At 41.7% G+C, this 16293-nt stretch overlaps 1 protein-coding gene across 6 annotated transcripts in view; it reads left to right on the top strand.

The window, feature by feature from the left end:
* Nucleotides 1-16293, top strand: part of pde3a (phosphodiesterase 3A, cGMP-inhibited) — a 547044-nt gene that overhangs the window by 246001 nt on the left and 284750 nt on the right. For 5 of the 6 annotated variants that reach the window (XM_063072390.1, XM_063072389.1, XM_063072394.1 and 2 more), the window contains exon 2: nt 5603-5653. The exons of the other annotated variant lie outside the window; for it this stretch is intronic. In XM_063072390.1, the coding sequence (XP_062928460.1) occupies nt 5603-5653 (51 nt within the window). The remainder of the gene's footprint in view (nt 1-5602; nt 5654-16293) is intronic. 6 annotated transcript variants of the gene reach the window in all.

Below are 16293 nucleotides of genomic sequence, written 5' to 3'. Positions count from 1 at the left end.
TTTCAAAGTACATAGATGTCACTATATGCTATTCTGAGATTTATTTTCTTGTAGAACAAAGAAATACAATAGAATCAATGAGAAACTACACACAAAAACCAATGTGCTGAAGAAGACAATCTGTGCAAATACAAATAATAATAATAATAATAAATAATACTGGGAATGTGAGTTGTAGAGTCCTTGAAAGTTAGTCCATAGGTTGTGGAATCAGTTTAAAGTTGAGGCGTGTTAGGTTAACCACAATGGTTCAGGAGCCTGATCATTGAAGGGTAATAACTATTCCTGACCTGGTGGTTTGGGACCTAAAGTTCCCGTATGTCCTGCCTGATGGCAGCAGCGAGAAGAGAGCATGGCCTGGATGCTGAGTGTGGCAATGCTCCTTGTAGATGTGCTCAGTGGTGGCAAGGGCTTTTCCTGTGATGGATCAAGCAGGAATTCATATAGCCAATTACCTCTCCTTGTTTTCCTTCCCATGGTCATTGCTGCCCCCACTCTGTCCCAGATTTGCACATTATGAAAGGAATGTTTTGCTTTACCATCATGCATTTGTGTAGTTCTAGATTGTTTTGGCTTCTGACTCTATTTGTGGCAACTCTGGGTAGTTAGTATGCCTTCTACCTCTTTCCCTTGTGGCTGTGCATGGAATGGCCAAGGGTGAGCTTTGATTGATGGTGCTGGAACACAGTCACACAAATGATGCACAAAGTTTCTAAAGCAATGAGTGTCCTATGACATGGTGACAGCTTCCTGGACTTCATATGTCTCAGGGGAGAGAAAATACTGAGTTGCTGGAACAATTCTCTTACCAGCCACCCCTGCTGATAATTTTGATTCATGGGCAGCATCAAATATCCTTTACAATCACAGCTACATCTAAGTGAGGAGCAATGGAGATGGCAATAATCGGCTTTCCATATTACTGACTTTCCAAAAGCATGGGCCATCCTTGCCTATATACAATCAAACATTATTGAAGCCAGTATCATCCAGGTTTATCAGCTTTCAGACTTTGCAAGGCAAAAATGAACGTTTACCAGTGAGCAATCTTCTCATGGTGTACCTGACTAACATCTTTGAAGAAGGAAGCAGAAGTGCTTTTTTGAGTTATTTTACCTTCCTGTCAGTTTGAAACAGTCTGGCCATTCTTTTCTGGTTTCTCTCATTAACGAGGCATTTTCACCCACAGAACTGCTGCTCATTGGATGATTTCCGTTTTTCACATGACTCGCTGTAAACTCTGGAGACTGCTGTGAGTGTTAGTCCCAGGAGATCAGCAGTTTCTGAGATTATCAAACCACCCCATCTGGCACCCACAAACATTCCACGGGCAGGGTCACTTACATCACATTTCTTCCCCATTCTAATGTTTGGCCTGAACAGCTGCATGCTTTCATGCATTGAGTTGCTGCCACATGATTGACTGATTAGCTATTTGAATTAACAAGCAAGTGTACAGATGTACCTAATAAAGTGGCCACTCAGTGTATTGGTGAGAAATTGAAAGGTATTGGTGTTGAGTGATAGAGTAGACACAATGGACCAAATGTCCTTCTCCTGCTTCTGTTTCTTTTGTTCATATAAAATCATTTGACCAAAGAAACCATCAAGATGCTTTCCCACAACGGTGTGTGCCTTTTTTTTGCTAACATGTTTACTTTTATATCATACTGCGCTGAGTGTCCACTGCTACTACTTCACAGTATGATGAAAACTTTCATTTTGAATTCTTCTTCAAGTCCCTCTCTTCAGTCAGCTCATCTAACTCATGGAGAATGACACCTTCAGATCATGTTTCCTACGCTTCGTTTTGACATCTCCTCTGTCTCTACTTTCTCAGTCTGCCCATTCCACATTCACGACTGGATATATTGTCGAGTCAAGTATTGCGGAAAACTAAAATCACTGTCTCTTTTGTTCCTGTCACAGACTCCATTTCCAAGACATGATCCATTCCCCTTCTTTGGCCATTCTCCATCTGAATGAACCAACCGTGCATTTTGAACCGACAGTTTGAAGCTGCACTGAGCTCATGATCCCACATCCTTCTCATGACTGCCTTCTTCTACGTCCATAATATTCCTTCTCAGCAAGCCTTATTGGTGCTGAAATTCCTATTGTTGTTTTTTAAATTATTATTTCAGATTCCACTGCTCTGATGAAGAAGTATTTCAGGATGTATATTGTATACATTTCTCTGACGTTAACTGTACCTGTTGAAAGCTCATCAGTTCTGTTTCTATCTGTCTGACCAGCAGAGCATTCTTGGCCTCTTCTATTTCTATTTCAGGTTTCCAAGATCAGCAATTGTTTTGCTTTTCAAATGTTCCAGAACTGTTTTCCATTGTTCCTTTGCTCAGTCCCTTTGTTCTTCTAAAACCAATAGGAAATGGATCTAATTTTCTCAGCCACTCAGGATAAAAGAAACTCTCTTATCGTGTGCCGCACAGTAGCACAATGGTTAGCGTAATGCTATTAGAGTACCAGTGACCCGGGTTGAATTCCACTGTTGTCTATAATGAGTTTGTGAGTACTTTCTATGACTGCATGTGTTTCCTCTGGGTGTTCTGGTTTCCTCCTATGTTCCAAAGACATAGAGATTAGTAGGTTGATTGGTAACACAGGTATAATTAGGCAGCATATGCTCATGTGCCAGAAGGGCCTGTTACCATGCTGTATCTCTACATGAATCAACAAACAAACAAACAAATAAATAAATAAATCCCTTGAATTTTAGCCTGTCTAATTGCACATGTATGTCATGTTTATTCCATAGTGTTCACAATTTGGCAAAACCAATTAAACCTGTTTTTCATTTTTCCTGAAGGAAGGAATTCCTCTTCTGCTATGTTTAGCAAAGGCAAAATTAATTTCATGGAACAGATGTAAACTAATCAGTTTAAGTTATCAAATTTTACTTTCAAAGCAATGACACCGATAGAATCTCTTACTCACTCTTCCTTCAGTTAGTCCTGACGAAGGGTCTCGGCCTGAAACGTCAACTGTACCTCTTCCTAGAGATGCTGCCTGGCCTGCTGCATTCACCAGCAACTTTGATGTGTGTCGTTACACCGATAGACTGTAGTGAAAGGATCTCAGAACAAATTCCTGCAATAGTGCTAGGAATCTTCCTCTGCCTTAACTGTGTGGGTTCAGTCCAGAGCTGGAGCACAAATGTAGGGATGACTCTTGTCCAGAACACTACCTTTTCAGAAGAGATATTGGTCTGATCACCAAGGGTGCAGATAGAAGACTGTTTTGTACTTTTTCAAGAAATTTTGTACTGGGCAGTATTTATTTCTGAATTAATTTATTTTAAGACAATACTATTTGGGCTTTGAACACTTCAGTGTTTGTGAGGTATTTGTGAGTGTTGTAACATTCTCCTGAATTTGTAAGATTCAAAGTTCCTAAGGTTCTTTGGGATGTCTGAAGGTTATGACCATAAGGCATTGAAGCAGAATGAGACCATTCAGCCCATCGAGTCTGCATCGCCATTTGATCATAACTAATTTATTATTTCTCTCAACCAACTCTCCTGACTTCTCCCTGTAACCTTTGACACCATCAAGGACCTATCAATCTCTGCTTTAAATATACCCAATGACTTGGTCTCCACAGCCATCTAAGGAAATGAATTCCACAGATTCACCACCATTGGCTAAAGAAACTCCTCCTCATCTGGTCTAAAGGCACATCTTTGACCAAACTACATGCATAGAGGGAGGGAGGGAGACAAGTATGGGACAGTATACAAATGCCTTCTCACTTTCTTTGTTCTCTTCAGGCTCTCCTTTGCTATTGCTGGTGATTTAATCTAGAGGCCATTGGCAGGCTCACTAAATTGAATTTGATGAGGACTTGCAATTAGCTCCAAGTTAGTGTGCAACCTGTTTGACAAAAGCATTTATCCTCCTATCAAAAAGATCTCCAAAAGGGTAGGTGTTTTATGACACTGTTTCAGGGACAGGTTAGGCTGGAATGAAAAGATTTATGTTGAGAATAATGGCTAACTGACAGTAATCGTGATTGCAAAGCTGTAATCTCATCAAAGCATTTAGATGATGATGTTGTAAGTAACCGTTATCTGACCTTAAACTCTGAAATAAAATTACAGCCTGACATCACTGCAGGATATTATTTTTATATGATTTGTACAGCAAAGTTCAGGGTTTGTTTATGCAGCACAGAATGATTCTACCCTCAGATTTCCCACAGACTGAATGCACAAGGCGACAGCACACCTTGTTCACGCAATGGCTCAAATAAGCCGCGCGGTTATCTGGTGCACTCAAGTGGAGTGTAATGCCATCTAAATTGAACAATTTAGCAATTCTGGCTTGATCACTGTTGCGTTACCAAATTATGATTACAAGTTCAGCTGACAAACCATCAAAGGGCAATTATTCCTTTTACTGTATTTAAATATTAACTCAATTCAGCACATGGAAGATCCAGTGCTCCATTGTCAATTCTATGCAACAAGCATGTTTTTATTTTCCATTATTCCTACACCGGGTGCATCATCTAATAAACATTTAATAAACACGTAACTTAGTCTCAGTGTAGGTGTGTACATAGCAAAGTGGCCTCAGGAGTGGAACCTGTTGTGGTCTGCTGCTGCTGTAGCCCATCCACGTCAAGATTCTGTGTGTTGTCTGTTAGAGATGCTCTTCTGCACACCACCGTTGTAACGTGTGGTTATTTGAGTTACTGTCACCTTCCTGTCAGCTTGAACTAGTCTGGACATTCTCCTCTGACCTCTCTCATTAGCAAAGTGGTTTCACCCATAGAACTGCCATTCACCAGATGATATTTTTCACATCGTTTTCTGAAAACTCTAGAGACAGCCTCTGAGATACTCAAACCACCCTGTCTGGCACCAACAATCATTTCACGGTCAAAGCCACTTGGATAAAATGTTTTCTCCATTCTGGTGTTTAGTCTGAACAAATCTGAATCTTTTGACCATGTCTGCAAGCTTTTATGCATTGACTTGCTACCATGTGATTGGCTGATTAGATATTTGCATTAATGAGCAGTTATAAATGTGTACCTAATAAAGTGGCATTGAGTGTATTTTATGATGTTTTATATCCTATTTGACAATATATATGTAATAAAAACACTTCTTATTTTATAAGCACTTTATAATAAACTTATCTCCCATTTTTGTAGTTGAATGAATACCTCTTATGATTTCTCCTGTCTACCACATTAATGTAGTTCCTCTTACTTGCTTCAAATAGGCTAACATCGCCAATAAAGCAATAAATTGCAGAATCTTACTGAAATATCCATGAAAGCATTGCTATTATGAGAAAATGCAGAAATGTGTCATATTTTGTAGTCCTTGTCTAAATTAGAGGTGTTCTATATAGGCATGTGGGTGATTTTTTTAAGAATGGAGAGCTATGTAGGAGGTATGATTAGATTGCTGTTAGAGTACATTAAAAGGTTGGTGTAACATTGTGGGCTGAAGGGCCTGTTAAAATGTTTTATGTCTTTGTAGTTAATAAATAGCAGCAATATGGTACTTATTCATTTGTGTGTACACTGCTGCCATTAACACTCTGCTAAGCACCACTTTTGTTTCTTTCAGATCCTTTCGCACTCTGAATGGGATCATAAGCGTGCTTACCGAGGATCACAGGTCAGTGTTCAGAACAACCTTTGTACCAGCAGGGGAGATATACCACACCCTTTTTGTTCAGTTAATCCATACTAGTAAAAAAAAACAAATCCTAGACAAATCTACAATTGAGTATATTTGTTTTTTTTTATTTTTTTTAATTTTTGCAAGTGTTTACATAAACTATTTTTGATTGATGTTTTTTTCAACTTCTACATAATGTTGCAATACTAAAGCCGTGGATTTATAGTTAACCAACCATAAGCTAAACTGAGATACTAAGAGAAGACTGGTGCAAAGCTGACATTGTCTACCTTTGACAAAGGCGATGAGATCCATACAAGGACCCCAGGTTAGTCAGCTTTACCCTGGTAGCAAGAAATGTAAACGGACCTTTGTTAAGAGAAAATAGAGAGTCATTTGGAAGTTATCAACAAAATGATGGGGAGCCAAAGGGGAAAGTCTTGCTTAAGCAAACTTCTGGAGATTTTGGCCACTGTGTGGTAAAGAATAGACAATGAAAATGTATTTGAAGCTTCAAAAAGCCTTTGATAAGATGCCCCCTAATAGATTAATGAAACATATCAGGGGAATAGACATAGACTGTACTTCTCATATGAGCATGGACAAACGTTGTTTAAAGTATTTGGGTCAGAACATGGAGGTACCATATTACACAGAAATTAAGTTTCTTAATGGTGTGGAGAAACAACAGCTTTGGGAGTGTTAATGCACAAGTCAATATAACTTGTAGACCAGTTCAGTAAGGTCAAGGACAAAAGCAAACCAGGGGTTATTTTTCAAAGGATAACATTGAAAAGTAGAGTGGTTAAGCTATATTTGTTATAAACATATTTACACTGCATTGAGTCCTTGTGCAATTCTAGTTACTACGTTATACAAAAGACATGAAGTTGGATGTCCACATTTTGGGGCTTGTGAGCCATTCTAAATTGGAGGAAGAGTCAGTTTGCTTTCTGGGGCTGTTGGCTATGCACAATGATTTCAATTCAAATATAAGGTTTGTTTGATGTCACCCATCAAACCATGCGTACTGGGCATTGGCAAATGCTGTGACAGTTCTTAATTTCAGGGTAATATGCCTCCTTTAGCCGAAAGTAATGAGCTGCATCCCACAAGCCTGCTGCCCTAGAGTCCAAGGTGTCTTCTTCATCCAGACTTAATTCCTTAAATTCTCACAATTACAAATTAAACTATCTCCTTCCCATTGCCTGCCAAGTTCCTGTGAACCCAACATGATTTCTGTCTTACATCGTCTCTCCTCATTGAGACCTGTAACCAGCCACATAAGACATCAGCAAGATCACCTCCACACTATCTGCCTAGCGCCAAGTCATTGACTAGCCTGAATGTTCTCCACTTGCCTGGACTCAAACCTCTTTATCGATCTGGCCAGTTTATCATCCACTCCATCCAATGACCAATCACATCCCTGTGTGTCCCTTTGTAATTTCCCTCCAGTGCCCCTACCACAAACCCGTCCTTTGATCCACCCAAAATTTTCTTTAAAACCCAGCTACAATTCATCCTCTAACTCCAGTGAAATCCTCTCACTGAACCCCTCACAGTGATTCTGAAGCACTTTCTCTTCTCAGCCTTCCTTAGTGATGCTCCTGTCATCTCACTTGTCCCTCAGTCTCTCTAAGGAAATGAGTATACAGAGGAATTTTATCGTTGTCTGTGTTAGCTATTGAGGATCTTCAGTGAGATGATCTTAGATAGTTGTGAATGTATATCATTTTGGGAACCCCTCTGTAATTGTTGTTGTGACACAAGAAAAACTGTTTAAATAACGATTTGCAAGTCAAATAAATTAACCAGATAATTATGCCCAGCAAGCAAAAGTAAATAAAGACACAAGGGATTATGCAGATACTGGAATTCTAGAACAACTCTGGAGGAACTCAGCAGGTCCCGTTGAAGGAACTTGGCCTGAAATATCGACTTCATATCTCTCCGCAAATGCTTCCATTCTGCGTGTTGTTGTTCCTTTCTGTGTCTGGTGGCGGATCAGGCGGCAACCTCGCTGTTTCTTTAGTGATCGTTCGTTTACCCAGCACGGATGGAGAATGTGCAAGGAGCGGGCTGGATTCGAACCCAGGACCACTTGCCTCAAATTTCGGTGTGTATGCGACTACACTGCCGGCCACTATTCTGTGCGTGTTGCAGTAAAAATAAATAGGCTGGCTCTCTACATTGTCATCTGAGGGATGCTCTGCAGCTAGGGCTTCCAACCTTTCTAATGCCCTGGACCAATTTCTTTAATTGAGAGGTCTGTGGATGCCAGGTTGGGAAATCTTGCTCTATAGGAAGTCTTTAAAGGAGAAATTGTTTCTGGTTTGGAGAACAAAATTGTAGAATAGGACAATCAGGAAACTGGGAATCAAGTTTACAATTCAGAAGATACTTCTATATCCAGAGTGTGGTGTGAATGTGGACTAGCTTCCTCAGGGAGTAGCTAAGGCAAACTATGTGGATACATGAATGGGACAGATGAATAATGAACTATACAGATGACTGTACAGATAAATTTGGATCAGGAATAATCAGAGGTTGTTTGAGGAAAACATAAATAGTAGCAGATCATAAACAGAAGAAATTCTGCTGATGCTGGAAATCCAAAGTAACGCATGCAAAATGCTGGAGGAACTCAGCAGGTCAGGCAGCATCTATGGAAATGAATGAACAGTCAATGTTTCGGGCAGAGATCCTCCTTCAGGATTAGAAAGGAAAGGGGAAGATGACAGAATAAAAAGGAGAAGAAGGTGAAGGTGATTGGTGAAGCCAGGCAGGTAGGAAAGGAAAAGTGCTGGAGAGGAGAGTGGACCATTGGAGAAAGGGAAGGAGGAGAGGACCCAGTGGAGGAGATAGGCAGGTGAGAAGAGGTAAAGGGCCAGAACAGAGAAGAGGGGAAGGGCAGGGATTTTTTTTATCAGAAGGAGAAATCATGCCATCAGGTTGAAGGCTACCCAGACAGAATATAAGGTGTTGCTCCTCCACCCAGAGGGTGACCTCACTGTGGCACAAGAGGAAGCTGTGGACCAAATGTCAGAATGGGAGTGGGAAGCAGAATTAATACGTACTGGGAATTGGGCCACTGGGAATTCCTGCTTTTGGCAGCTGGATCAGAGGTGCGCACCGAAGCAGTTCCCCAATTTATGATGGGTTTCACCAATGTATAGGAAGCCAATTTGGATGCACTGGACATAATAGATGTCCCCAGCAGATTCACAGGTGAAGTGTTGCCTCACCTGGAAGGACTGTTTGAGACCCTGAATGGAGGTAAATGGGCAGCTGTAGCCCTTTGACCCCTTGCAGGGATAAAGGCCTGGAGGGTGATTAGTTGGGAGGGACTAATGGACAAGGGAATCCCTGCAGAAAGTGCAGAGAGCTGGGTGCAGGGGAGGTAAAGATATGTTGGGTGCCAGGGTCCCTTTGGAAAAGGCAAAAGTTGCAGGTAATGATGTGTTGGATGTGGAATCTCATGGGGTGAGGACAAAAGGAACTCTAACACTGTTAAAGCGATGGGAAGATGTGAGTGTGGATGTTTGGGAAGTGGAGGAGATGTGAGTGAGGGCAGCATCAATGGTGGAGGAAGGAAAGACTGTTCTCTGAAGAAGGAGGACATATCAGATGTCCTGGAAAGGAGAGCCTCATCCTAGGGACAGATGCAGTAGAGGCAAAGGAACTGAGAAAAGGGAATATCAGTTTTAGAGGAGACAGGGTGCGAAGAAGTACAGTCAAAATAAAGGTGTGAATTGGTAGGTTTAGAAAAGATGTCTGTCAATAGTTTCTTCCTGACATGGCGATAGAGAGATCGAGAAAGGGGAGGGAGCTGTCACAAATGCTTGCAGATACTGGTTCAAGTCACATGGCTTATTTTTCTTTTGTTTTCTATGTAATAACCGGAGCATTTTTAGTCTGATTAAAATGACAAACTTCTAATTATTTTTACCCTCTTGTTCTTTGTTCTGATGTGTTGGCAAAGATGCAATGGTTGATCTGAATTATAACAAAAGCAATAGTAACTATTACACTCCAAAGCAGTGCTGTTTTGGCTATTATGATTGAATGTGTTCCAGTGAAAAATAATTAAATGTGTGTGTTTTTTTTCTAGTCTTAGTGGCACCACTAATTATCTTAAATATTTTTATATGGAATGTTGCCCTGGACTTAATGCTGCTCAATAACAGCTGCAATGAGTCTTCCAGGATTTTCCGGTCCTCAGTCCATGGAGACTAAGTGCTTGCAATAAACCTGTTTGTACAGTTGCGTTATCTGGGACTGGTATTGTCATTGAGGGATGACTTCGGACTGAAATAGAAAGCATCTTAGGTCCTGAGCCTAGCATGTCTCTCTCTGTGGTTACTCGTATGTCTATACACATGAACTGGAACTCATTAGGAATATCATTGTCTCAGCTTAATTAATTCATTAGTTCATTAATTCTTGGGATCAAAAGTGATTTGCTTCCACTATAGTTTTGTGCATCATGTCCTGGCTTCTGAGAAATTAAGACTCTTCTGCTGATAAGGGCATGATCTATCTAGTGAGGATGGAGTTTTGTGAGAAGGTGCACTCCTTTTGTTACTTACTTGCGGCTTCTGTGTTCTCTGCCAAGATGTTCTTGACACAATTGTGAATGCCCCTTCTCCAATTTGAGTAGTAATGGATTCCCAGGAGATGAAGTGGATGTTGCATTCCTTCAAAGTAGCTTTGAGCACAGCGTTGACCTTTTCCTCTATCTGCCTACTAATCTCTTCCCCTTACAGAGCTATCTTAATATGTCAAGCTTGTTTCAGCTCATTGCATTGTGATTAAGTCCTGAGAGTTGTCGCATTCAATATTTTGTGCTTTTGACTTTAGAGGGCATTGTTCTCACTGACGCACATTATTCACTTGCGTGCAATCAGCAAGAATATCCAAAAGCTGGATGCACAAATTATGTGACTTCTCCCCTCTTCAACCATCTCACCACCTCTTTTGCATCTCACCCCCACCTTCACCTCCATCTCACCCTCCCTCCTCTTCGACCATCTCACTACCCTCTTCGACCATATTATTACCCCTTTCAACCATCTTACCACCCCTTCACCCATCTCACGACCCCTTCACCCATCTCACTACCTTCTTCACCCATCTCACTACCCTTCACCCATCTCACCACCCCTTCACCCATCTCACCACCCCCTTCACCCATCTCACCACCCCTTCACCCATCTCACTACCTCCTTCACCCATCTCACTACCCTTCACCCATCTCATCACCCCTTCACCCATCTCACCATCCCTTCACCCATCTCACCACCTCCTTCACCCATCTCACCACCCCTTCACCCATCTCACCACCTCCTTCACCCATCTCACCACCCCTTCACCCATCTCACCACCCCTTCACCCATCTCACTACCTCCTTCACCCATCTCACCACCCCTTCACCCATCTCACCACCCCCTTCACCCATCTCACCACCCCCTTCACCCATCTCACCACCCCTTCATCCATCTCACTACCTCCTTCACCCATCTCACCACCCCCTTTACCCATCTCACTACATCCCTCACCCATCTCACTACCCTTCACCCATCTCACCACACCTTCACCCATCTCACCACCTCCTTCACCCATCTCACTACCCCTTCACCCATCTCAACCCCCCTTCACCCATCTCATCACCTCCTTCACCCATCTCACTACCCCTTCACCCATCTCACTACCCCTTCACCCATCTCAACCCCCTTCACCCATCTCATCACCGCTTCACCCATCTCAACCCCCCCCTTCACCCATCTCATCACCCCCTTCGACCATCTCACCACCCCCTTCACCCATCTCACCACCCCCTTCACCCATCTTACCATCCCTTTCGGCCATCTCACCACCCCTTCACCCATTTCAGCACCCCCTTCGACCATCTCAGTACCCCGTTCAACCATATTATTACCCCTTTTAACCATCTCACCACCCCTTCAACCATTTCACCACCCCCTTCGACCATCTCATCGCTCCCTTCACCCAACTCATCACCCCCTTTGACTATCTCACTACCATCTTTAACCACCTCACCACCCCCTTCACCCAACTCAACCCTCGTTTTGACCATGTCACCACCCCCTTCATCCATCTCACCACCCCCTTCGACCATCTCACCATTCTCCTCGACCATCTCACTACCCACCAACTATCTCACCACCCCCTTCAACTCGAAAAGAACAGTCAAAACTCTTGCACAAGCTCTTAATAAAAGTGGTTTTCCTTCAATCTTTTTACTAAATGAAGAGAGTGGTGCCTCGAAATTGTACTACGGTGTCCTATATTTTTTGTGTCTCCCTATTCAATCATAAAGTAAACTAATACTTAAGGGAAAATCAGGGACTTACTGTGAGCTTTACAAACTACAATTTTTCTTCTGAAATGTCTACATTCAATACATTAAAGCAGAGAGGAGCTGGAGCATGTCCATTACTGTGGAGTACTATTTTCAGCTTTTATTCATGGTCTGCTAAAGAATTGAGCCATACGTGCAGAAGCATGTCAGCATGGTTCTTGTGGGCAGGTGCCAGCCCAAAGATTCTGCCACTGATATCTCCCTCTTTCTCTTCAGGAGCAGCCTCCACCCATGACAATCACTAACACACAATGTGATCCCAGCTTGATTTTAGTCCTTCCCCCAAAAACTGATTTCCTGACCAAAATAGCTTCCATTTTTGCCCACTATCCTATTTCCTGACCCTACCAATGACTCCCTGAATCCCTAAGCAATCTGCCAGCCCTCAACCTTCTAATCACTGGCCAATGAACAGCAATCAGTCCATAATCTCCTATATTGGACATACTTTCCAACACTACCCCACCCCATGACTCTCTGCCAAACAGATACAGTCATAGCCCCAATAGAATTATTCAGCAATGTGCCTTTTGTATGCACTTTGGCTAGTCATGCTCTGTATGAGCTCCACTAACCTTCTAGCCATGCATACCCAAATGATTTAATGCTAAGTCTCCTACACATCAGAAAACAGCAGCAAAATTACAGTGCTGGCCATTTGTTTGCAAGCCATAGCCTCCACCATCTAGAAGGATTAGTTTAGAAGTACATAAGAACACCAGCACTTCCAATCCATCCAACCATGCTCTGCATGAACAAAGGTGATAAAACTTGTAGCATGGATCAGTTTATGGAACTACGTCATGTGGCCATGACAGAGGCTTGTCTGTCACAAGGGCAGAAATGACTGCAGGATTTTTTGAGGTTTAGATGTTTCAGAAAGGACAGGGATGAAGTTAAAAGAGGTTGGGAAGTGGTATTGCTAATCAGGGATAGTATCACAGCTGCAAAAATTGAGGACATTGAGAAGGGATCGTCTACTGTGTCTGTGTGGATGCAAGTCGGAAACAGGAAAAGAACAATCATTCTATTAAGAATATTCTATAGATTCCCCACTAGCAACAGAGATACTGAGGAGTAAATCAGGATCAAGATATTGGAAAGGTGCAAAAAAAAATAACAGTTTTTGTTATAGGTGACTTAAATTTCCCTGATATTGATTGGCACCTACTTAGTCCAAGAAGTGTTAAGTGTGTTCATGAAAGATTCCTGACACAGTATATAGACAGGCCGACCAGATGAATGTCCATACTGAATCTAGTAGTAGACAATGAATCTGGTCAGCTGACAGATTTCTTGGTGACTGAGCATTTCAAAGACAGTGACCAGGGGTAGTAAGTAAACATGGTGGTGTGAGGCTTAGGGCCGTGCCTCATGAGCCTGATTGAAATGTTTGAGGAATTGACAAAACAAATTGATGAAGGCAGAATAGTGGATGTGGTGTATATGGATTTTATTAAGGTGTTCGACAAGGTTTCCCATGGTGCGCTGATTCAGAAAGTCAGGAGGCATAGGATCCAGAGAAACTTGCCTGTGTGCATCCAGAATAGGCTTCCCTACAGAAGGCAGGGGGTGATAATAGATGGAGCTTATTCTGCCTGGACATCTGTGACTAGTGGTGTTCCATAGCGATCAGTTCTGGGCCCCCTGATCTGAGTGATTATTATAAATAACTTTGATGAGGAAATGGAAAGGTGGGTGAGTAAATTTGCAGATGACACGAAGGTCGTTGTAGGTTACAACAGGACACTGATAGGATGCAGAGCTGGGCTGAGAAGTGGCAAATGGGGTTTAATCCAGAAAAGTATGAAATGATACACTTTAGAAGGTCGAACTTGAAGGTGAAATGCAAGATTAATGGCAGGATTCTTAGCAGTGTGGAGAAAAGAGGTTTCTTGAGGTCCATGTCCCTAGATCCCTCAAAGTTGCCATGCTAGTTGATAGGGTGATAAAGAAGACCCATAGTCTTTATTTGTCTGGGGATTGAGTTCAAGAACTGTGAGGAAATGTTGCACCTTTATAAATCTCTGGTTAGACCACACTTGGAGTATTGAGCTTAGTTCTGTTCACCTCATTATAGGAAGGGAGTGATAACTTTAGAGAGGCTGCAGAGGAGAGTTACCAGGATGCTGCCTAGATTAGAGACCATTTCTTATTAGAAAAGTTTGAGTAAACTCATGTTTTTCTGTTTAGACTGAAGGATGATGAGAGATGATTTGATAGAGGTGTATAATATAATAAGATTCATAGACAGAATGGACAGCCAACACCATTATCCCAAAGCAGCAATTGCTAATGTGAGAAGTCATGACTTTAAGTTAATTGGAGGAAAGCATAGGGAGGGATGTCATGGATAGTTTTTCTACACAGAGAGTGGTGACTGCATGGAATGCACTGCCGGAGATGGTGGTTGAGGCAGATACAATAGGGACATTTAAGACACTCTTGGATATGTTACGTAGATGAAAGAAAAGTGGAAGACTATGTGAGAAGGAAGGGTTAGGCTGATCTTTGAGTTGGTTAAAAGTTTGGCACAACATCGTGGACCAAAGGGCCTGTACCGTGCTGTCCTATTCTGTGCTCTTAATCTCATTCTTGTCAACACAAGAAATTTTATAAATAATAGCAGTTTTATGTGCAGACATCAGCTGACCAAATATCTAAACATCGTGGCTGCCTTCACATGGAAATGGGATTGGAAGGCCACTCCATGTGAGGGCAGCCTCGATGCTCATTTCACAAATTGACCTTGTAATATTAACGACAGAGTTGATTGATCATCTTTCCACAGTAAGACACCAACAATCAAGGAAGTCCCTTTCTTGCAAATAATAAAGCCACAGAGAGTATTCATTATTGGACAAAATTATTTACAAAGCAAAACACCAAGTCTTCAATGCCATCAACATTTTGCCAACTTGTTCTATGACCAATATGTACACCAGATACGATGTCCTACTTGGATTGTCATTTAGCAGAACCATCTGGACCACTGACATTATTCTATACCCTGTTTACCATTTTATATATAAATGCTCACCATTCACCCACCAGAGTTGTTAAGTATTTGTTAATATGCAAGACCTCTATTTACTTTGTTCAGTAGTTTGGTGAGATGCTCACACTGCAATAATCAGAATATGTTAGCTTTGCCTCACATGTATTAGCATAACATTTTGTAGTAGTACAGCGGGTAGTGCTGCTGCTCACCGCTCTAGCTGTCCAGGTTCAACCCTGACCTCTGGTGCTGCCTGAGTGGAGTTTACATGTCCTTCCTATGACCCCATGGGCTTCCTCCCACGTTCAAAAGATGCCTTGGTTGGTCGGTTAGTTGCCTCCTGTAAATTGTCCCTTGTGTCAGTGGGTGGCAGGAGAATCAATGTGGGGTGCGGTGGGAGATAAAGAAAAATTGCTTTTCTTTTTCAACGAGCTTGTACAAGGGTTTCAATTGTAGTTTTTTTTAGTTGAAGGAGGACAATAAGATAGCAGAAGATGGGAGAAGTGATATAATTTGTGAATCCCGCTTTTGGACACTCTTGCTATCTGCATGCAAGTGAACAAAATATAATCAACCAGAATGATATCCAATAGAGGAAATAAATAGAGAATGGAACTGATGAGTTTGCTCTGTAAGCCAGCAATGACTCACAGTGGGCAAAAGGGCCTCCTCCCTTGTCATGAGAGAACATATATTGAACAAGTAGTTGAATCATGCATTGGTATAGTCACTCGAGCCTTGTCTTAGACATCCTCCTTGGCTTAATGACGATGAGCTCCCACAGAGGAAACAAATATTTTAAATGCAATACTGAGGGAGTGCTGCACAATCTTAGTTACCCTGTTTTGGATGATACATAAAAGAAAGGCTCACTTAACCTTTCAGCTGATAGAAATAATACTACAAAGAAGAACGTCTTGTCAAAATTTGTCCACAACCTAAGCTCACAAACTCAAACCTGTTTTTATTTCTTGAATTGTTTGTGGAAATTATTGCAAAAGTGCTCAGCATTTTAACTATTCACTGTAAAGTATGTTAAGACATAATGAAATCTTATTCAGAATACCCTTCCACTGTTTGTTTAATGCAGTTTTGCAGTTTTGTTTTAATAGGTTCACGTCCCCTAGCACTACATTTTTTTTGTATTTTTCGTAGGTTGGGAAGGAAAAGGTGGAATGTTTTTGCTATGAAACTGGATACTTCTACATTCACGTATTGTATTGAGCTTTAGTAGTTGCTGAACACTAAAATCCA

This window comes from Mobula hypostoma, chromosome 20 (assembly GCF_963921235.1).
Source record: "Mobula hypostoma chromosome 20, sMobHyp1.1, whole genome shotgun sequence".
NCBI classification, from domain to species: Eukaryota; Metazoa; Chordata; class Chondrichthyes; order Myliobatiformes; family Myliobatidae; genus Mobula; species Mobula hypostoma.
This window is presented reverse-complemented; position numbering and strand designations above follow the sequence as displayed.